General features: G+C 43.4%; 1 protein-coding gene across 1 annotated transcript; it reads left to right on the top strand.

Annotated features, from left to right (window-relative positions):
- The first annotated feature begins 8,766 nt into the window (after positions 1–8,766).
- On the top strand, positions 8,767–9,667 carry LOC124668357 (LOB domain-containing protein 6-like). The gene is made up of 2 exons (XM_047205518.1): positions 8,767–9,195; positions 9,311–9,667. The coding sequence occupies exons 1-2, from the start codon at positions 8,767–8,769 to the stop codon at positions 9,635–9,637; spliced, it is 756 nt and encodes a 251-aa protein (XP_047061474.1). The 3' UTR covers positions 9,638–9,667.
- Positions 9,668–23,340: the final 13,673 nt, after the last annotated feature.

Genomic DNA, 23,340 nt, shown 5'->3' with positions numbered 1-23,340 from the left:
GTCCTATCCTACCTCTGGTGGTGCGCCTAGCACTGACAGATGGACGTGGAGTTTTGTGTCTAGCAGTCTTAATGTTCGTTAGTCTGGTTACATGCTTGGCCATTGTTGATGCTTTGTTTCATTGGTCCTTCGAGATCTTAGCACGGCGACTTTTCATTCGTCTACTACAACAAGCTTTACTTCGATAAGTTTTGTCCAGCACCGATGATGGATGGGCGAGAACGGCGGCACGCTTCAGCTCGCTCTAATGCTCTTAGCCTTCCTTAGGTGGTCCAAAAACCTATTTATAATTTTTGTTACATTTGGTGTATTTTTACTACTTTGATGATATTAATTGATAGGCGGTCCTTTTTTTTAAAAAAAAAGATTCATTCGTGTCAGCACCACACTTGGTTCACTGGATAAGTGCTGGCATGTCGCGGCAAGATTATCCCATCTACTTGTACTGCCGCATTCTACACTTGACCTCGAGTAGGAAATCATGGATGCACATGTGGGAGAAGCACGTATATACCCAAATTGATTGCCGAGCTAGAATTGGCAGCCGGCCACCTGCCACGAGGTCCACTGCACTTGCTACCTAGCTGATGATTCGGTCACTCTAGCAAGCTAGCTAGTGTACGTACAAGTTCCCATCACGTACCACTCCAACAACAAAACCAGTCGACGTCCCTGCGTCACGACTTGCACAGGCACCGGTCTCCCAATCGGCGAGGTCTTTGTCTGACCCTTAAACTAACTTTAAGAGCATCTCCAGCCGCGTCCCCCAAACCGTCCCCCAAACCGCGCCGGATTGAGCGTTTGGGGGACGTGTTTTGCTCGTGCCGCGTTTGGGGGACGTCGCTCCCCAGCCGCGTCCCCCAAACGCCGCCCCCAAATGAATATTTGTGCAGGAAAATAAAGGTTTTCATTCAATTTTGATTATATATTACAAAGTTTGAATGAAAACGGCTAGATTTCATCTAAACCTAGGCTACCGACCGCCCGGCGGCGCGTTCGACGGCCCCGCCCCGTCGTCGCCTCCCCTACGCCGCAGCTCCTCCTGCGCGCGCCTCCTCTCCTTGCGTTCGGCGGTGGCCGGACGGTGCCGCTCCCGCCGATAGTCCTCCTCCGCCCTCCCTCGCCGGGCCGGCAGGAGGGAGAGCTCGACGGCGCGACGAACCTGCGCCTCTTCGCGGGCACGGGCGTCGTCCCGGAGCTTCTTCTCCGACTCGAAGGACTCGACGAGGGCGCGTTGCTGATCGGCCGTCTCGTCCGGGTGCGGGGCGTCGTCGTCGGACCGGCCGAACTCGTTGTCGTCGTCGTCGTCCTCCACCTCGGTCTCCTCCGCTCGGCCTCCTCCTCCATTGGCGCCTCCTCCTCCACATCTGTTGGCGCCTCCATCATCGCCGCCGCATACGCGCTCGGCCGCCGCCAACCGCTCCGCCCGCCTCCCCCATAGCGCCGTAAGCGCCGACTCCCCGCCGTCGACGCTCCTCCGCCGTCGCTCGCTGCCGGAGCTCGATCGACTCACGCCGCCGGCGCTCGATCGAGTCACGCCGTTCGCGGAACAGCGCCTGCCGCTCATCGCGCCGGCGCCGGCGCTCGTCGGCCCATCGCTGCTCCATCTCCTCCCGGCACCGGCGCCGCCGCGCCTCTTGTCCCGTCGAGGCGTCGAACGCCGCAACGGTGTCGCACCGCCGCTCCCGCCACGCCGCCGCCGCCGCGGCCTCCTCAGCCGCGGAGGCAGGGGCGGAGAACGCCGCTAGATCCGCCGCCCGCCGCGCCTCACGCCGCTGGCGGGCCTCCTCCTCGAGTGCCTCCTCGAGTGCAGCACGCCGCTGCCGGCTCGTCAATGGAGGAGACGGCGGTGGAGGGAAGTGGCCATCGCCGGGGCAGTTCGCCATTGCCACTGGTGATGGAGGAGACGGCTGTGGAGCGACGAGGGCTGTGTTTGTTACCGGCGGGGTGTGGTGGCTACCATTGATGAGCCGGGAGACCTTTTATAGACGCCGGCGTCGGGAAGAAAGCGCGGGAACAGACGAGAAGAGGCGGGAAGATCGCGCGGGAACGGGCGGTGGCGTGCGAACGCCGGCGACGCGTGGAGGCCGCGCAGCACCGACGAGACGTCTCGCCTGCCCCTCCATCGCCATTAAGGCAAAGATGCCGCCGTGTGTCACTGCGCGCGAATAACTTCCGTCGCGAGGTAGGCAACGGTTAGGTTAAAATTAACTGTGCCGCTGACGCATCGGCCCCGCCACTCCCCGCCTCGCTTTTCGTTGTGTCCGGCGTCCCCGAAGCGTCCCCTGTGGGACGGGGACGGGCACGGGGCGCCGGACACCGTATCGGGCCGCGCCGGACAAAAAAGGGCTTTGGGGGACGCGGCTGGAACGCTTTTTTTGTCCGGCGCGCCCCAAATCGCTTTGGGGGACGGTTTTGGGGACGCGACTGGAGATGCTCTAAGCCATTTTTAGCCCTTTGAACAACTTTCGACCACTTGCGATCCATTTTAATCGCGTTATTTGGGTTGGCTTATCTGAAAGTAGATTACACGGCTGTTCCACTGGCTAGTACTTTGGTCCAAGATCATTTTCAGAAAATTCATTTTTAGAGAGTGAGAGACCGTTAGAAAATAGCCAACCCAAATATAGTGAAGTTTTTTTTTACCTAGGTAGCAGAATATGCCAATAGATGCTAAGTCATTTGAGTCAAATAAGAAATGACTTCTTAGGTCTCCTCACCCCCCTCCCCTCCCCTCCCCTGTTCTTCGCACCTTGCCACGGTCTTCTACAATGGCGTCGATGGTGGCATATTGTGCAGCTTATGTGGATGAGGGAGGCTTGTCTGTCGGAGTACATCCCGAAAAGGTGATGGACGCTACTCTACTGAGGATGCCGTCGTGGGCGCCCTAGTGGAAGGTCACTCTGAAGCATGTATCCAAAGGTTGTCGTGTCCAGACATTCTTTAAACTGAGTTCAACGGGCCAACAGAATTTGTGGTTGATCAAGCTGAGGTGTAGCTAGTATGTTGGTACAAGCTATTGGGAGCTTCTTGTTTGACAACAGCCTCTCCATGCTTTGATTTCTTTGCTAAATGGTCTTCTGACAACCTAGGAGTTGGTAAGACAATTGGCCTCCACCTCAAGGAGAAATCAATCATGTTGAGATCAAATAGGAACAAAAGCAAGAAGGGTGTCGGCAAAGGGTAAGCGTTCATGGTTGCATGATGGATGGTTATGGCCTTTTGGGGCCGTTAGCGTGTGCTTTTGTGTAGTTGCCAATCGCTACTACCACTTATAAAATGTTGCGACGGATGTGTTGAAGGCTTGTATGAGTAGCGTGCCGGGAGCATTGTCATGTCATATGTTGCAAGCCATGTCAGGTATGCTTCTTTGCCTCATAAACAAGTGTATTAGCGGGTTCGCCTAGTTTTCCGTCAATTAACTAGGCACCTCTTCTGCTCGATAGAGGCTTTTGGTCTCCGTTTAAAAAAAAAACAGCAACCTAACTAGCGTGACTCCAAGATGGCATAAGTGGTTGAAAGTTTTTCTAAAGGCCGGAAACGATTGAAAGTTTGCTTAATGGTCATTTGCAACAAAGAGGTCACCGGTCTCTCACCCAACCATGTTAACTGAACTTAAAGGTCCATGTAACGACCCCCATTATCTATTATGAGTGTACTTAACATGTGCATGTATGCGAGCTAACCTTGTCATGATGAGAGTTGTGGATGCGTGAGTTGTGGCCATCACGGTATTGAATGGGAAGGGTCCTGACCTGAGAGAGGGACATGTTCAATCATGCACCATTACATTCTTGCTGCTACATGCATTCAATTCTCGAATTGGATGTTTGTTCGTTTGGCCCTGGGCTGGATTTATTGGCTTGGCAGGGTGGAGGACGCTGCGTTGGCCCGCTTCCTGACTCAATACTGGGACTAAAATGGGCCCGGTCCCGGAAAGTGGGCTCACTCTCCTTTCGGGACATGCTCTTTGTCGTTTGAAGGGCACGGCCATGCTCATGCATGGGTCTTTCTAAACCTTGCACAAAAAAGGTCATGCGCTAGCTGGAGCCACATGGAGTGCACGTAATAGCAAGCTCGAATTTGAGTAAGCTCATTATTAAAAAAAAGTATTATTTTTAAAGTTACATAAAAACTTTTTTAAAGCATGAACATGAAGATGATTTATAGGAACGTGTAAAATCTTGTTGAAAAATACATAATATTTCGGGCAACCCAAAAATCACAATTTTTTTTTGGCTCTAAGTAGGCACTAACATATTTTTATTTTCGTCCATAAAATTTCTTTTTCGTGTAGGTCACAACTTCATCGTATCAAAATCCCTACTAGCCATTCATATGCACTTGTATTGGATTTTTTTCATTAAAATAGTGATCTTTTCGAAACCCATTTTGGAGTTTCTGCAAATGACAACCATTTAGGTGACTTGAGATAAATCAAAAAAAAAATTGGATTTCTTGGGGTGGGTGGGGGAGGGGGTGGAGGTGTCACCTTTCTGAATTAAGGGACGAGCGAAACTTTAACCAAATGAAGAAAATGCATCTTTTAAATGAAATGGAAGTGTATCCCCGAACCTATGTATCGGGTGATGCCCTCAACCATTTATTATAGTATCCATAGATCAAAACATCCATAAAACAATGAAGATTAGATGAGTATACATGTAATTTAGACAATGAAAAATCCATGATGTTGTTAAAAACTATATTTAGACATGGATAATCTTATGTTCTTGTATCTTTCTTTGTTTTTGCACATGTATCAATTCATCCATACATAAAAATAGTGCCCCCTTCGCCTACTAATAGCACACATATCCAACATGTCGATTGTATGTTGTTTCCCATGACAATCATGACACTATCATCATTGCCACCATAAAGATTTTGTCTTCAAATCTCATCTTAGCGGTGATATGGTTCGTCTACATTATAACAATGACCATCATGCTCAATGTAATTCTTCATTTATCTTTCTTTTATCGCTTAAACTCCGATGACACAATTTGGTATGGTCGTGTTCCTCGTTCCTACTAGTACCACACTAGCTAGGCGTGGCTCCTCTATCCTATTGGATAGCTATCATCTCGACCGCCACCTAATGATTAGGGTTGGAACTTGGAGAACACTAGAGGGAGGACCATGCAAGTAGCTGTTATAAAATTGAGTGGATAAATATGGGCCTTTCCCGTGAGATCACTTACATAAAAATATGAGCATATATACATTTTAAGGCTGAAGTATACAAAGGAAAATATGAATCTTCCAACCAATTGAGACTCGAAGTACTCGGGTAGAAAACTATATTTTAAGCCGAAGTATACCACTATGAAAAATTATGTATTGGTACAACAGTTAATATATTTTTGGTATGACTCATGAACTTGGATAGAAAACTATTAATAGATAGCAACGTAATCCTATGTTTCAAAAAAGAAGGCAACTAAATTTTGATAAAGGTAAAACATTGTGAAGTTTGATCAATATTTATATCTACAATGTCAAATCAATATCACTAACGACGTGGGCTTAGTCCAGTGGTTGTGGTCGCAGTGGCGCACCCTAACAACCAAAGTTCGATCCCTGTCAGGGACGAATTACCGGAATTGTCACGCTAAGTCCCGCTTCTACTATATCAATAGTGTTCTAGTTCCTCCTAGACACCGTTTCATTTTCAAATCAATATCACTAAATATATTTGAATATTATATCTATATAATATTATAGTTGTCAACATTTTTTTACAAATTGATCAAAGTCAACATTGGTTGACCTTTTTAGGACAAATACATGCCTTGATCTAAGGAACAGAGGAGATACATGGGGAGGGCATTCATACTTGTAAAAAGTTAAATAAAAGGCTACAATTGGAGTGCGATGAAACGGTCATGGGTCTTTCCAAACTGTGCACAAAAGAAGGAAGGGCTAGCTAGAGCTACGTGGAGCACGAACATACCGAGCTCGGGATCGTTGATTTTTAAAAAACAAAAAAATCATCTGTAAAAGTTGCAAATGTTCTTTTTATGAACATCTAAAAGATTTTCCAAAACCACATAATATTTTGGCTACACAAAACTACAAAATATGTGGCTCTAATTAAGTAGGTATATTAAAATATTGCTCTTCACCAAGAAAATTTGCTTAGGTCACAAATGAAAACATTATTTAGCGAAGCTTTACACATACATTTTAGACATTCGTATGTAGTTGCATTTTTATAACTTTTTGAAGTAAAATAATAGTGTTTTTCTAGTTCCTGAAACTAAGGCTCTCGGGAGCTCATGCTCATATGTGTTTCTGCACATGATAGCCCTTAGTTTCGTGGAGAACTAGAGATAACTTGATTTTTTTTTCATATTTCTGGATTTCTTTTCCGACGATCACCTTGTAAGTTAAGAGGTGAAACTCTCACAAAAGGAAAAGTTACATCATCGGGTGATGCATAAAACTATTCCTTACAATATTCTTATCTCAAAGCATCCATACTACAATTATTTCCGTTACCACAAGAATATACATGCTATTTGGAGAATGAAGAACCAATGTTGCTTTTAAGAAAGTGATAATCATATGTTCTTATAGGTTTGTCTATTTGGGCATGCATAATTTCACCCATACATAAAATTAGTGCCCCCCACTACCCACTTGTAGAGAAAGCAATCAACATCTTGATTGTTGCTTTCCATGACAAGCACGGGGTACTCTCACCATTGGCACCATAAAGTTTTTTCCTGCAAACCATCTCAACGGTGCTATGGTTCATGTAGATTATAACGGTTATAATCTTCCCCAATGTTCCCACGACGCATGGTCATATTCCTCATTCGTACTAGTAGGTACCACCCTAGCTAGGAGCAACTTGTATATCCTATTGGATGGCTATCATCTTCACCGCTGCTTACGATTACCGTTGGAACTTGAAGAACCCTAGAGGGAGGACCGTGCAATTAGCCGCTAACAAATTAGGTCTATAAAATTATGCATTCCTTGTGAGTTCACATACATGAACATATATATTAATATACTTTGGGAGTGAATAGTCTATGGAAGCAAATTATGAATCTTCCCACTGATTGAGTCTCGGCGCCCGATAGAAAAAGGCTGAGACCCGATGCGATAGATAAGATCCATATTTACATTTTCTTGGCTAGCTAATATTATACTAGTTTGGAAACTACATATTTACAACGGTTAATATGTTTTGGTTTGACTCATGCAACTTAGTTAGAGAACAATAATTCAATAGTAAAAGGTTAACTAAAATGTTAAACTATTTTGGGTTGACTCATGAAGCTCATATAGAGAATTATAATTCAATACATATCGAAAAGTTAAATAAAACGTTGCACACAGAGTGAAATGTCAATGGGGCCATGTGCTTATGGGATGATGTGTAAACTAGAAAAGTACTCTAGCCTAAATAATTTACATTGAAAAATATCGTGAAAATGTTATTTCGCACCTTGTGGTGTAAATAATCCAAAGTTAGAAAAATTGTGGAAATATTATTTCCGCACCATGAGGAAAAATAACTATTTATTCTTCCAGGAAGATCATTCCGTGTGCGCCAAACTTTGCTAAATGGGGGAAAAATTCAAAGAAAAGCTTGCTACAACCGAAGACAAATGATTCAAGGATTTTACATGTGTAGAAAATTTCAAATGAGATTTTTTTGAAAGATGAATTGTTTTTACTTGTTTTAGAAAGATGAATTATCCGCCACATGCACGTAATGATCATGGATGCAAAGGTGCAGGGTATCACATTGACCTCGGAGATCCAATTAGTATCCCTCCATTCCCTCTCTCTCTCTCTCTCTCTCTTCCTTAATATCTACCCATCCAATAAAGAACACAGATATCAAATTTCCATCCTTTTAACCTCCTCCGCTTCCTACATCATCCATCCCCTCACCGCGTCTCCCTCCCCCTTCCCCGCAACATATACCACGCACCTCACCATCTTTCGGTGGCCTCTCCCTCCCTCACCTCCTCACTTCTCTCCCTCCCTAACAGACACCCCAACACAGTAAAGCAGCAGCCAAGCAAAGAAGCTACCTCCGTTTTATAGGAGCCGGGAGCGAGGCCGGAGAGGAAGGCGAAGAGGGCGGCGAGTAGCAGGAGGCGGCGGCGGCGCGCGCACAGATAGCGGAAAAAGATCGTGCAAAAAGGGTACGTATGTACTGCGTAGATAGGCAACCATCCACCGCCGGCGTCGGATCCGATAACTTCTCTGCCCTTCTTTTATCCGCTCTCTTTCTCTTTCTGCTACTCTCGTCCTACAACTACGCTAGTATATTTCTCTTCTTGGTTCCATTTAACTACGTTTTCGGCCATTGATCCAAGAAAGCCACATGCCAGAGCCAGACGACTCTTTGCATATGCACAAGTGCAGCAAACGATTTTGTTCTCTGCTTTTCGCCTTCCATTTTTGTTTGTGTGCTCAGACGGAAATAAATCGTTCTGTGATGATTTCTCTGCACGTATTTGTTTCATTTCCTAAAACAAGCACAGGAAAGTATACCAAATATGTACGCGCACTAGTCCGCTTTTTAGGCATCGTTCATTCTTCCTAGAGAATCCAAAATATAATCACCAATTCTTTCTGCGTGCATACTTAATTTCTTCTATCGATTCTATTCTAGTATACCTGTACATATCCATTTTGGCATCTCGCTTCCCAACGACGAACAAATTCTATGGTGGTTATTCTCACCTTTCGTGCTTCCTCTTTTTCGTTCAGCAGCAGGCTCGAAGAAGGAAGGGCATGGCCTCGTCGTCGGCGTCGTCGGTGCCGGCGCCGGGTGGAGGATCGATGATCACCTTAGCGGCCTCCTCGGCGGCCAACGGCGGCGGCATGGGGGTGTGCGGCACGGGATCGCCGTGCGCGGCCTGCAAGTTCCTGCGGCGCAAGTGCCAGCCGGACTGCGTCTTCGCGCCCTACTTCCCGCCGGACAACCCACAGAAGTTCGTGCACGTCCACCGCGTCTTCGGCGCCAGCAACGTGACGAAGCTGCTGAACGAGCTCCACCCGTTCCAGCGCGAGGACGCCGTGAACTCCCTCGCCTACGAGGCCGACATGCGCCTCCGCGACCCCGTCTACGGCTGCGTCGCCGTCATCTCCATCCTCCAGCGCAACCTCCGCCAGCTCCAGCAGGACCTCGCCCGCGCCAAGTACGAGCTCTCCAAGTACCAGGTGCCGTGCATGAGATCCATTCGTTAGATCACACTCTTTTCTCTTGGATCACTCGCTAGCTCATACACATGTAACTAACGTTTTGTTGTTGGTGTTCGGTTGGTTCTTGTTCTAGACGGCGACGGGGCCGAACGGGTCGCAGGCTATGGCGGACTTCATCGTGCCCAACGGCGGGGCGGCGAGCTTCATCAACGTTGGTCACTCGGCAGCGGCGCTGGGCGGGTTCGGGCAGGAGCAGCAGTTCGCGGCCGTGCATATGCTGTCGAGAAGCTACGAGGCGGCGGAGCCCATCGCGAGGCTCGGTGGGAACGGAGGCTACGAGTTCGGCTACACTTCGGCGATGGCCGGCGCCGGGTCGGTAGGCCTCGGCATGCTCGGCGGCTCACCGTTCTTGAAGCCCGGCATCGCTGGCAGCGACGAGAGGGCCGGTGCCGGGCAGTAGCTACCCGAGCAGTTGCTCTCTTCTATCAGACGTGGTATAATTTACACTCCCTGCACTGTTCTCTGGTTCTTCTTATTTCTCCGCTGATCTCGGTCTTGAATAAATCATCACGACATTGCAAGAGTCTGGTTAGTTCGTTATTGTGCAATGATGCATGCCGGCCTGATATAGGAATTGTAAATCTGTTTCAAACCCATTAATGTTGATGATTAGCTACTGCGTACTTTTGAATTTGACTCGTGCTCAGTCAATCAGTCTGGACTGCATACTGTTTAGCTTTTACTGGCCTGACTGTTGTTAATGTCAAATGTCCATGCACTCCATACACACACGTAGTACACTGATTATTGTGGTAAATATTGTACATTTGAACTTCATGGATGATCATTTTGCATTTGAGTAGGAGTTTTCGCACATACTCAACAAGTGTCGCAAGTTTATTTAGGTAAGGACATACTATAACTTAAATGCATCTAGATGCAGATGTTTCTAAACATAGCTAGTAGTATTCGACGCAGGTACAGAAAGTTTCTGCCAGAAGTTAATAGCATCAACATGGGCATTGGTCTGTCATGTGTATCACCACTTAACCAGCTATGTTACCAGCTAAAGACCTCACCTGTGAAATAAGTACTGACATTTCATGTCTTCTGCGTGCAAGCTCTCCCTAAGGCTTCCAACAATATATACCTTGTTGCATTTATCGATCTGTATGTAGTCTGTATTGTGATACATTAAACTTCAATATCTACTCTTTTGTGCAAAAAATAAAAATAAACTAATCGTGATTATTTTGGTGCTGTACTGTTGAGTGTTGATACAATAGCATCATGTCGTCAGCTTCAACAGTGGCACACCAATTTTAGCACTTCTAACTATTAAACTAGTATTCTATAAAATGATCCGTCAATGTCATTCTGTATAACGATGACTACGTACAGTTTATCCAAATTTGTCTGTATGTAGGTTTGGTCTAACCAGTACTAGTTGTATATTAGTATGTAGTAATGAATAGTAGAAACTAATCTATGCATTATATTGAAGGAAAATGACAAAATTATGTCCTTATTCATTTTCATATTGCCAATGTTCCACAGGTTCACATTGAAAAAACTACCCAATTGTGCTGAAGACTGAAGTGGTGAAACGTCCTGAATTTACATCCATGTTGGGAGTGTCAATTCCATCCTAGTTCTATTTTGTGTGATGAATTAAAATGCATGTGTTTAGCTTGTTACTTTGCCTCCATGAGTATTGATGTACGGTTGCATGCGTGTTTGTCCCTGACTTCTAATACCCACTCGATCAGACACTTCTCCCTTAATAATATACATACACGATTAGTGGATCAAAGTTTATGACCATTCGTTCCGCATGATTGTCTCGTTTGTTGCAACAATAGAGTTAAGCAGGATGCCAGGGTCGAGTGGACAAGTTAAATTAGATTTATTTTTCCGCTTCCCGTGAACTGGAACGATCATTTAGAGCATCAACTGTATATGCTAAATACTAGTTCCAAATAGTGAATTTGGCTTTTAGCGTTGGTTTCCTCCATTGCGGAGGCAATTGCCATAACCAAATATTAGGGCGTAGGAGCAAGTAGTTGCTCCTATAGCCAAAATTTTCCTCTCTCTACTCTCTCTCTCTTTGTTGTGGGCCACGAGAGAGAACATTGATTATTTTGGCAATCTACACATTGTGGTAAACTTAGCCATTTGCCAACAAAGCTATTTTTCATTACGTGGCATATTTGGCCTTTGGCAATACTGTGGATGCTCTTAGCGACAGTAATATACTGCTTGTTTTATGAGACGTATGCATTGATTGATGCAGTGACAGAGGCTTTCCCCCATTTCGAAAAAAATATTTCTCATTTAGTTCTCTAAAGCAGCTGTCTTGCTTTTGCCGTGCATTTGAAAAAAAATCTCGAAAATAAAATGCTTGAAGGATGGAGCAATACTTTCAACGTCAAATTTCAAATTTTGCGCAAACATGTGACCTCACATAACAATATAGGTAACCGTACACTATACATATTTCATGATAAAACTAGTATATCCAAATGATGAGGGTTGATTTTTTTTTCTTGTAGGTATGTTATGCTTAGAACTGTTTGACTAAAGAATGCTAAAAAAAAGACTTGCATTTTATCCTTGGAGCCAAAGTGTAAGTCAATTTAGCATTATTTAGGGGGCCTGTTTTACAAAGGAATTTCGTAGGAGTTGAAGGATTTAGTTTCTTAAAAACTACTACGCTTGGTTGTTTGATTCACATCATATTGGAATCCCTAGGATTTGTTCTAAGAATTTACTTGCAGTCTCTAGAGAACAATTCCTAATCACACAGCCCTGTTGCTAGAAGTCCTTTATTTTTCATGCTTCGTCAAACACTATTGATCCAAATAGTTTTACAATCATGTAGGATTCGAAAGGACATGCCCCTCGAATCCCAAGTTTTTCCGATTTCTGTGTTTTGAGAATCATGCAATCAAATAGGGTATTTATTGTTTGTCTGTTTCTCACGTGATACGAAGAATTGGAAAAACACATGAAAGTGCTAGGAAAAATACTTGTGCAGGATAGAGGATTAAAAAACACATAGTTTTTCTAAGGTCCGGTGCTTGCTTCACACGACGACCCTAATGAACATTGTCATATAAGAGTCCAACCACATTGCAAACTATAACTAGGATGCTACTATGGCACCGAAGACCTCGGTCTCATTTTTTACCGCGTAAGGATTTTTTTTAAAAAAAACGAATTCCTATTTGGATTGTACAATCTCTCCCTATTTTCTTTGAAACTGAGATAAAAAAAGATTATCCTCCGTTTTTTCTGCGAATAGTGCAACCGTAGGAAAATTCATGTTGCTATAATTTTGGTCCAATATTCATTTAAACCAAAATCCCTTATATATAAAGGTAGTTGTACCATACTAGCATGGTTGGTTGCAATGTCACTCTAGAATTGCATTTTGCGTGTGATCCAAAAATGCAAACGTGGAGTAGCTTGTTTCCGGTAGATCAATAGCACTGGGAGCAGTAGTATCTTTGGGTTGACTTATAACCTAGTATAAAGGCTAAGCTACACGATTGGATTGGACGTGGCCTGCACGCTAATGACCTGAGTCTCTCTAGGCCCTGCGCTGCATGCGCGCGCTCTTGTCTGTGGTGAAATATGCTGCATCATTGCATGAGATCCTGTCCAGGACTGGTCAGGTAGATGGATCGATCAAGCGTAGTACCTAAGCAGGCATTTACTCTCAGCTAGCTAACACTTCCCTTCAATTCCTGCACTGCGCCGCTGCGTCTTTGCTTTCGCTAGCTTGCGCCGGAGGCAGATTGCGTGGCCGGGGAAGACGAAGAGGAAGCTAGTACTCCTCGCAGTAGTAGGGGTAACTAAAGGCTTCTGCATGCGCTGAATCGAAAAGATCCATCAGAAGATTTCCACAGCCTACAAGCCGTAGGCTGCGCAGGTCAATTGACGCCTGGAGAGGTCACATCCTGACGATGCAGTGGTCAGTATAGATAGCGATCCTTTCGACGGTGAATCCCCAAAAAGATCACGGCGCTGGGCTAAGCTAATCTCTAGGGTTATTTGTTAAATTAATTCAACCAGCTATGCCTAGTGCATTTGAAGCCCATATGCATGTAAACGAGCCTTCATCACAAGCTATACTAGCGTCAATGGCATGGCGCGATCGTGCGTCGTGGTATCGTGGGTATGCAGCACTGGAGGCCATGGCCATGACACCCGCTACAGAGATGGAGCTCGTTTGCAGCTGATCATCAGATAGTACCACTGTGTCTGTGTACGCCGTTGACCAAGCAAGTCACTTTTGATCGTGCATGTCATTCGGTTTTGATCATCTTCTTCCTCCTGTTTCTCTCTCCGGATGCAACCCTCTGAAATTTGGGAGGTCGTGGCGTTCGAAAAGGCAGCAGAATGCATGTTGCAGGGCGTGGCAGCACGCAGAGAGGGAGAGAGAGGAAGAAGGTCCCAGAAATGTCGTTCGATTCTGCAGGATATATTCAATGCCCACATCTCCCTGCATTCATGGCGGCATGTTTACGTACTGCCATATACCAGCACAGTCGAACGCACAGTCGCTTTTCCCTGGCTCTAGCGTTACATGGCTACCAGTCTCCCGCACACGCACCTACAGTTCCATGTTTTGTCCATTGTTCAGTTTAATATCTTTTGACAAATAAAATATATATTAATATAACGGGGATAACTATCTTTAGCCTCTACACCAAATAAAATATATATTAATATAACGGGGATAACTATCCAGAAAAAAAATGATAGTAGGATGCAAACCGTCAAGAAGAAGAAGAAGAATAAGAAATTAAGTATTTTTGTGTAAATTTACAATTTTGTCATTTTTGTGTAGCTCAAAATATTAAGTATTTGAAATTGAGTTTTTGCAGGTTTGTGGGATACATCATTGACTATGTGCGGATTTTTTTCCAGAATTTTTTGAAACTGAAAAATATGATTTTTGATTTTTTATTTAAAACGAGATCACTGGTGCCCATGTGCACCAAATCTCTGTCCCAACTCCCGGCCCAAACCACTTCCAAAAACAGCACCCGGATTACAGAATAGGTTCTCCAAAAGTGTCATCGTCGCCCTATCAACAGATATTAGATTTGCACCTTGAAAAAAGTTTGAGCTCCAAAAATAATATCTTCAACAGGTTCATTGCTTGGTAAAATCAACGAAGGTCAAGCCTAGAGTTTTCATCCTGAAAATCAGGACTTAGTACTCGAGGAGCACACTGAAAAAAGAAGCATGGTGCCGACCCTACTTGTCGGGGCTGCTGCTGCAAGTCAACAAACATCAGGCTCACACCTAATGTGTCCGGTATGGAAGGACCATCGCCCTGCAAGACATATCCATACCACAACCTATGAAGCAAGGTCTTCTTTGCATCCAAATGCGCCTCCGCCGGTACTTAGTAGTCTAGTCCTCAACATGAGCCGCAGAGACCTCCTGGCCTTCAATCGCAACACCATGGAAATCAAAGTATAGATGCCGATGGAGATATGTCCCATGGTGTCGAAAGACAGCGGAGCTTTTCGCCATGCCCCATGAAGCCGCACAAGCTGATGATACGAACGCACACGACCATATACCATCCAATCCGGAGGTCTAGCAGAAGTCCAGATCTCGGCAGTGGACAGATCGTCAAAGAGGACCGACAATAAGCAGATCAACGTGTTGGAATGAGAAGAACACTAGGGCCACGCTCTAAAAACCTTATTCATGTCCCCAAGGCCGCCAAGTGACTCCTCGCGGTGGTAGGGTTCGTCGCTGGCAACAACGGCAGTCTCCAGGCCCGTTGTTGCCCCAGCAGCTGCCGCCCCAAAGCTGGCTCCGCCACACGCTGACATGGAGCCAACGACAACAACATAAGGTAGAGTGCGGGGAGCCCCCACCCCCCTCCCACAGTGCTAGTGATTTTTCGCCCCCCGACTTGCCGCAAAGGGGATGCCGCGGGCAGTACACCACACCCTGTTTTCCCTGATGGTTTGACATCGTCAGCGAATGTCAACATACCATCACGGAACACGTGCTACTTGATGATTGGTAAAACACTCATCTTTATCATCGTCTAAACCTCATATTTTCCATTAGAAATGATGATAATATTTCTCTAGACCTGTCACTACTCACTAAATATTGCATAGATATGTAAATCCTTGTATATATTTATTTTTATGCAAAAGTGGAAATTTTTGAAAGGAAATTAGAGGCAAATAAATAATAATTTCGTGATGTAAACTTCGCCAAGTCAACCAGGCTGTGAAGACGAGTCGTAGAATGCTTCAAGACATACGGTATGCTCATCCCCACCCGTAGCCGAAGACCGTACCGAGTGTGGGTGGCTTCGCCTCGTCAAACCCAATATAAAAAGCGAAGCTCCGTGAGAAACACCATTTCTGCCACCACAAGTCAGTCTCCATCACTGCGGAAGCTCCATCACCACGATCATCTCCATCTCCATCCCCTGCCACTCCATTTCGTAATCTTGATTACATCGCAATTGGTGGCATTGTAAGACTATTGCTATTTGATCTGTTTAAGATCCTTCATGGAATGTTTATGATTATCAATCTAATAATGTGTGAGTAGTCCTCACGAGCTGGGGCCTTATGCCTAGCCTTGTAGCAACAAGTGTATCTTACTTTACCTATGTGGTATTGTGTGTTTTGCTATTTCGATCTGTGTTCTTGCGGTTGTCTTTCTATCCCAATCTTCGGGCTTGTGGGGTACCAAGTCTTGAGGTGTTGATAACGTTATGAAGGTAATGGTAGATAATATTCATATGTTTCAATACCTAGATGGTGAGAGTGCCAATGGATGGAATGTGTAGTTGTTATCTAGGGAATCAAGATGACATCGTTGATCTTAAGGCTATCTTCCATTTACTTAAATATATTTGTTTCCCAGTGATGCTCGGGGCAAGGGTAGGACTATAGATCCATGGTGTGTGATGTACGCATGCCATGGTGTCCTTTGGACGCATCACCCCCCTTTCACATTGTGTATCTAACTATTACAGACATCACATGCATGCTTATTGTTATCTTTATAATCTCATAACCATCTTTGCCAGATGCAGGTGAAACCTCGGTCCTAGCTTATCTCCATCAATTGATAAAACCAAAAACAAAAGAAAACATTGGCCCGATCAAACAACGACTAAGTGAAGTCTCATTTGCATTGATGTTAGACAAATAGCATTTTCCCATGGATTCAATAAACCTAGGATCTCTTAGGGAAAAAAGGAAAGTGCTACTATCTGATAATCCAGATCGAAGGTATCAACCCTTTTTCTGGCGTTGTTGCTCGAGAAGAAATTCTTATCCTGGCGAGGTCATTAGATATTTTCTTAGTTGTTGGTTTAGTTTACTACTTATTTGTAGTTTTCTTATTGTTCTTAATCAAAATATCCAAAAAAATATTAATTTACCTTTTTGTTCTTATTTTACTTACTTGTTTCTATTTGATAACACAAATAAAAGTATGACAACAAAGAAGTTTCGCGAATTTGCTACCCCTCATGATGATTATCTCCGTGAACCTATATAACTTGACCTACTATCACTTCGGAGAACTAGGAGATTATTCCCAACTTTTTAAGCTTGGTGCAGCAAAACCAGTTTGGTGGTTTCTAGCACTTCTGAGGATGCCAGTATGCGAAAGACAATGGTAAAATGTTGCGAAGAGGGAAATCTAAGGGCTGGCTGCTAGCACTACCTAGGCAGCTGGTATACTAAGATATGTGAAATGATGCGCATAAAATTACCATGATGCGCCGTTTGTTTCCCTTATCACTTAGAGGGATTGGTAGCTAGCACTACCTAGAGGAACTATTACTTCATGGTATAACGGTTGCATATTTTTATGACCAAATTTTCCCCACTTGCAAAAACTACGCAACTATGGTCTAACATTACAAGGTTTAGACAAGAAGATCGCGAGCCACTAGCGCTTAATCCTGTGTCCAAACCTATGCTTGACACTACGGCTCGAGGTACATTCATGGGAAAGTATATTTAGATAGCCAAGAAGCTACTCAATGATATGCAAGACAATCATTGTGAATGGCATGTAGAAAGATCCTCCACAAATAAGGTGAACTCCGTCACTGAAGGATCAAATGAAGACTTCACATCAAAATGTAGATGAACTTATTAGTATCATCAAAGGTAAATAAGAAGTAAAAAATTAGAGAGTGGATTTTGTACTTACACGCGTGGGTATGGATGTTTTCGTGACCGTCCATTTATTCCTCAAGATTCATACCATGGTATATGGAAAGATTCCTTTCGCTGTCCTCTTTTTATCTAAATCTCAAAGCAAAATGAACGGTGACGAAAACAACCACACTCGTGCGTGTAAGTACAAAAATATTTCCCAAAAAATAATGTCATCACCAATGCTAAAGTTGAGGAAATATATTTCAGAGCATGTAATTTAATCCATTCTTGGAACTATGGTTCAAATTTTCAAAACCTTATCCTAACAATGTAGGAGCTCCCAACACCTTCAACAATGAAGGATCCTTGACAAGTTTGAAGAGAAACCTAAGCCTAAACCGGTAGAAGATCTTAGGATGATGAGAAGTAGTGCGGATGATGATATTCCTAAAGAGCTAGACTGTAGCAATGGACCCGCACCTGAATACACCGTGGAAGACCTAGTAAAGTTGGTAACTTTGAAGAATACCGGTATTGAAATAGGTAACAAGGCGATCTACCAAAGCTTTATCAATCAAGTAACCACCAAGGTACATGAGCTTGAATTAGAATATGCAAGACAGTCTTTTAAAAAGATCTTTGATCAAAAGAACTCAAAAATAAAGAGATTTAAGAGGCAAATGCAAATAGTGCATAAATCTGTCAAAACAGAATAGCAGGTAAAGATCAAAATTTCCAAAAATGCTCTATTGCTTATTTTGAAAAGTGATCAAATAACGAAAGTTAGATAAGAACCTGGGGCATATTCATAAAAAATTACAGATCAAAATTACGCTTTGGCTAGTTTTACGAATTTTTATGGTAATAGCACAGAATCTGTTTTCAGGACAGCAACTTCCCCAAACATTACTTTCTTCCTATTAAAGGCTATTCTTGGCACAAACATGAAATAAAAATGATAAGGAGAGGTCATTACAGTAGTAATAACTTTCAAGACTCAAGAAAAAGAAAAATTACTGTAAATAAAATATGGGTTGACTCCCATACGCGCTTTTCTTTAACGCCTTTCAGCTAGGCGCAGTAAAAATACGAGCATCAAGTATTATCAAGTAAAGAAACATCAACATCATAATTTGTTCTAATGATAGAGTCATAAGATGACTTCTTTTTCTTTCTAGGAAAGTGTTCCATAAATTTCTTGAGTGGGAATTGATATTTAATAATCCCATCTCTCATATCAATAGTAGCACCGACAGTTCTAAGAAACGGTCTTCCCAATATAATCGGACAAGAAGCATGATACGCGTAGATGCACACGTCCGTTGGGAACCCCAAGTGGAAGGTATGATGCGTATAGAAGCAAGTTTCCCTCAGTATGAAACCAAGGTTTAATCGAACCAGTAGGAGCCAAGAAGCACGTTGAAGGTTGATGGTGGCGAAATGTGATGCGGCGCAACAACAGGGATTCCGGCGCCAACGTGGAATCTGCACAACAAAACCAAAGTACTTTGCCCCAACGAAACAGTGAGGTTGTCAATCTCACCGGCTTGCTGTAACAAAGGATTAAACGTATCGAGTGGAAGATGTTTGCAAAGAAAATAGTAAACACAATTGCGATAGATTGTATGCTATGTAAAGAATAGGACCGGGGTTCACGGCTCACTAGAGGTGTCTCTCCCATAAGATAAAAGCATGTTGGGTGAACAAATTACAGTCGGGCAATTGACAAATAGAGAAGGGCATAACAATGCATATACATGATATGATAAATATAGTGAGATTTAATTGGGCATTACGACAAAGTACATAGACCGCCATCCAACCGCATCTATGCCTAAAAAGTCCACCTTCGAGTTATCATCCGAACCCCATTCAGCATTAAGTTGCAAAGCAACAGACAATTGCATTAAGTATGGTGCGTAATGTAATCGACAACTACATCCTTAGACATAGAATCAATGTTTTATCCCTAGTGGCAACAGCACATCACAACCTTAGAACTTTCCGTCACCGTCCTGTGTGTCAATGAAGGCATGAACCCACTATCGAGCATAAATACTCCCTCTTGGAGTTAAGAGTAAAAACTTGGCTAGAGCCTCTACTAATAACGGAGAGCATGCAAGATCATAAACAATACATAAACAATAGATTGATAATCACCATAACATAGTATTCTCTATCCATCGGATCCCGACAAACACAACATATAGTATTACAGATAGATGATCTTGATCATGTTAGGCAGCTCACAAGATCCAACAATGAAGCACAACAAGGAGAAGACGACCATCTAGCTACTGCTATGGACCCATGGTCCAGGGGTGAACTACTCACTCATCACTCCGGAGGCGATCATGGCGATGAAGAGTCCTCCAGGAGATGAATCCCTCTCCGGCAGGGTGCCGGAGGCGATCTCCCGAATCCCCCGAGATGGGATTCGCGGCGGCGGCGTCTCCGGAAGGTTTTCCGTATCGTGGCTCTCGTGCATCGGGGTTTTCGCGACGGAGGCTTTAAGTAGGCGGAAGGGTAGGTCGGGGGGCTGAGGAGGGGCCCACACCATAGGGCGGCGCGGCCCCCTCGGCCGCGCGGCCCTATGGTGGCGGCGCCTCGTCGCCCCACTTCGTTATCTCTTCGGTCTTCCGGAAGCTCCGTGCAAAAATAGGACCTTGGGCGAAGATTTCGTCCAATTCCGAGAATATTTCCTTACTAGGATTTCGAAACCAAAAACAACGAGAAACAGAGAATCGGCTCTTCGGCATCTTGTTAATAGGTTAGTTCCAGAAAATGCATAAATATGACATATAATGTGCATAAAACATGTAGGTATCATCAATAAAGTAGCATGGAACATAAGAAATTATCGATACGTTGGAGACGTATCAAAGCATTGCATTCAATATCCAAAACAACAAAATCAACGGGGCCAGGTTATTGTTAACCATAATAAGCACATTATCAACTTTCGACAAAGGTTTCTTTTCAGCAATATCAACAAGATGAACATCCAAATAACATTTTTCCAATGGTGGAAATTCAAGCATATCATAGATTTTTCTAGGCATAACAGAAATACTTGCACCAAGATCACATAAAGCATTGAAATAAAAACCATCTAGTTTCATCTTAATGATGGGCTCCCAGCCATCTTCTAACTTTTTAGGAATAGAGGCTTCGCATTTTAATTTGTCCTCTCTCATTTGCATAGGAGCATTTGTCATGTGCTTTGTAAAAGCCATATTTATATCAGTAGCATTAGGACTTCTAGCAAGCTTTTGTAAGAACTTAATTACTTCAGATATATTGCAATCATCAAAATCAAACTCATTTTTATCAAAGGTAAAAGGAATCTTGTTTCCCATACTCCGAAAAATTTCAGCACACTTATCAGGAGCGGTTTCAATGGTTTTAGGCGATTTTGTAGAAGCAGCGGGGACATTTCCTACACCATTTACTTTATTATCAATAGTAGGAGAGTTGCTAGCATTTGAAACTTCATTACTACTGGTGGTGGTCATGGTATAAAATTTAGTCAAATTATTATTTCTAGCAATTTCATCTTCTCTTTCCCACCTAGCATGCAATTCCGCCAATATCCTAACATTTTCATCAATTCTAACTTGAATGTCATTCAAAGATTTACTTTCTTTAACATCATGAGGCAACACTTTTAATTTAATGAAATCAACATCATGAGCAAGGCTATCAACTTTAGAAGCAAGAATATCAATTTCGCCAAGCTTTTCGTCAATAATTTTATTGAAAGTTTGTTTACTAATAAACTCCTTTAGCATTACTTCAAGATCAGAGGGTGCACTATTACTATTGTTGTAGTAATTACCATAAGAGTTGCCATAAGCATTATTAGAAGGATATAGGCTATAATTGTTGCTACCAAAATTATTCCTATAAGCATTATTGTTAAAATTATTGTTTTTATGAAGTTCACATCAACATTCTCTTCTTGAGCAACCAAAGAAGCTAACAGAGTATTATTTGGATCAACATGTGATTTACCATTGATAGACATAGACATAATAGTATCAATTTTATCACTCAAGAAGGAGGATTCTTCGACAGAATTTACCTTCTTACCATGTGGAGCTCTCTTGGTGTGTATTCATAATAATTTATCATCATATCATCAAGTAATTTAGTTGCAGCCCCCAAAGTAATGTACATAAAGGTACCTCCAAAGAGCTGAATCCAGGAGATTTCTTTAAGAAAAATTTAGTCCTGCATAAAAAGTTTGGATGATCATCCAAGTAGTTAGTCCATGAGTGGGACAATTCTTTACCAAAGATTTCATTCTCTCCCAAGCTTGAGCAACATGTTCATTATCAAATTGTCTAAACTTTATTATGTAGCTTCTCAAAGATATAATCTTAGCAGGAGGATTATATTTTCCAATAAAATCATCTTTGCATTTAACCCAAGAATCAATACTATTTCTAGGCAAAGATAGCAACCAATCTTTAGTTCTACCTCTCAAAGAGAAAGGAAATAGTTTCAGTTTAATAATGTCACTATCTATATCCTTATATTTTTGCATCTCACGAAGTTCAACAAAATTATTAAGATGAGAAGCGGCATCTTCAGTACTAACACCAGAAAATTTCTCTTTCATGACAAGATTTAGCAAAGCAGGTTTAATTTCATAGAAGGCTGCTTCGGGAGCACGTGGAGCAAAAGGTGTACAAATAAAATCATTGTTGTTGGTGCTAGTAAAGTCACACAACTTATTATTTTCAGCGGAATCCATTTTCGCAAAAATAAAACTAAGCAACAGAAATAACAACTATAATAGAAACTATTTTTTGTGTTTTAGATATAAAGACAACTATAAAAGTGAACTTTTTGTGTTTCGATATAATAAAGCAAACAAAACAAAATAAAGTAAACTAAGAAAACTATAACAAAGTAAAGAGATTGGAGAAGAGAGACTCTCCTTGCAGAAATCCTCTTCCTCCCCGGCAACGGCGCCAGAAAACAAGCTTGATGCATGGCGTGTACTCGACGTATGCGGACATGTGATACATCTCCAACGTATCTATAATTTCTTATGTTCCATGCTAGTTTTATGACAATACCTACATGTTTTGTTCACACATTATGATGTTTTGATGCATTTTCTGACACTAACCTATTAACAAGATGCCGAAGCGCCAGTTCCTGTTTTCTGCTGTTTTTGGTTTCAGAAATCCTACACAGGAAATATTCTCGGAATTGGACGAAACAAAAGCCCACGGTCTTATTTCCGCGGAAGGTTCCAGAACACCGAAGGATAGACGGAGAGGGGCCAAGGGGGCCCCACCCCACAAGGCGGCGCGGCCAAGGGGCAGGGCGCACCCCCCTATGGGGTGGGCCCCTCGAGCGCCCTCCGACTCTGCCCTTTCGCCTATATAATATCTCTGTCGCGAAAACCCTAGTACCGAGAGCCACGATACGGAAAAAGTTCTAGAGACGCCGCCACCGCCAATCCCATCTCGGGGGATTCAGGAGATCGCCTCCGGCACCCTGCCGGAAAGGGGAATCATCACCGGAGGGCTCTACATCACCATGCCCGCTGATACGCGTAGATGCACACGTCCGTTGGGAACCCCAAGTGGAAGGTATGATGCGTATAGAAGCAAGTTTCCCTCAGTATGAAACCAAGGTTTAATCGAACCAGTAGGAGCCAAGAAGCACGTTGAAGGTTGATGGTCGCGAAATGTGATGCGGCGCAACACCGGGGATTCCGGCGCCAACTAGGAACCCGCACAACACAACCAAAGTACTTTGCCCCAACGAAACATGATGAGGTTGTCAATCTCACCGGCTTGTCAACAAAGGATTAAACGTATCGAGTGGAAGATGTTTGCAAAGAAAACGATAGAAACAAGTAGATTGTATGCTATGTAAAGAATAGGACCGGGGTCCACAGTTCACTAGAGGTGTCTCTCCCATAAGATAAAAGCATGTTGGGTGAACAAATTACAGTCGGGCAATTGACAAA

This window comes from Lolium rigidum, chromosome 6 (assembly GCF_022539505.1).
Source record: "Lolium rigidum isolate FL_2022 chromosome 6, APGP_CSIRO_Lrig_0.1, whole genome shotgun sequence".
In the NCBI taxonomy this organism is placed as follows: Eukaryota; Viridiplantae; Streptophyta; class Magnoliopsida; order Poales; family Poaceae; genus Lolium; species Lolium rigidum.
Note: the sequence above shows the minus strand (reverse complement) of the source record. Positions and strands in the feature narration are given on the sequence as shown.

Excerpts from the sequence above, each read along its gene's own strand:
- LOC124668357 (XM_047205518.1), top strand. The coding sequence starts at position 8,767 with ATGGCCTCGTCGTCGGCGTCGTCGGTGCCGGCGCCGGGTGGAGGATCG. Across the intron at positions 9,196-9,310 it reads ACGAGCTCTCCAAGTACCAG|ACGGCGACGGGGCCGAACGG; the intron begins GTGCCGTGCATG and ends TTCTTGTTCTAG.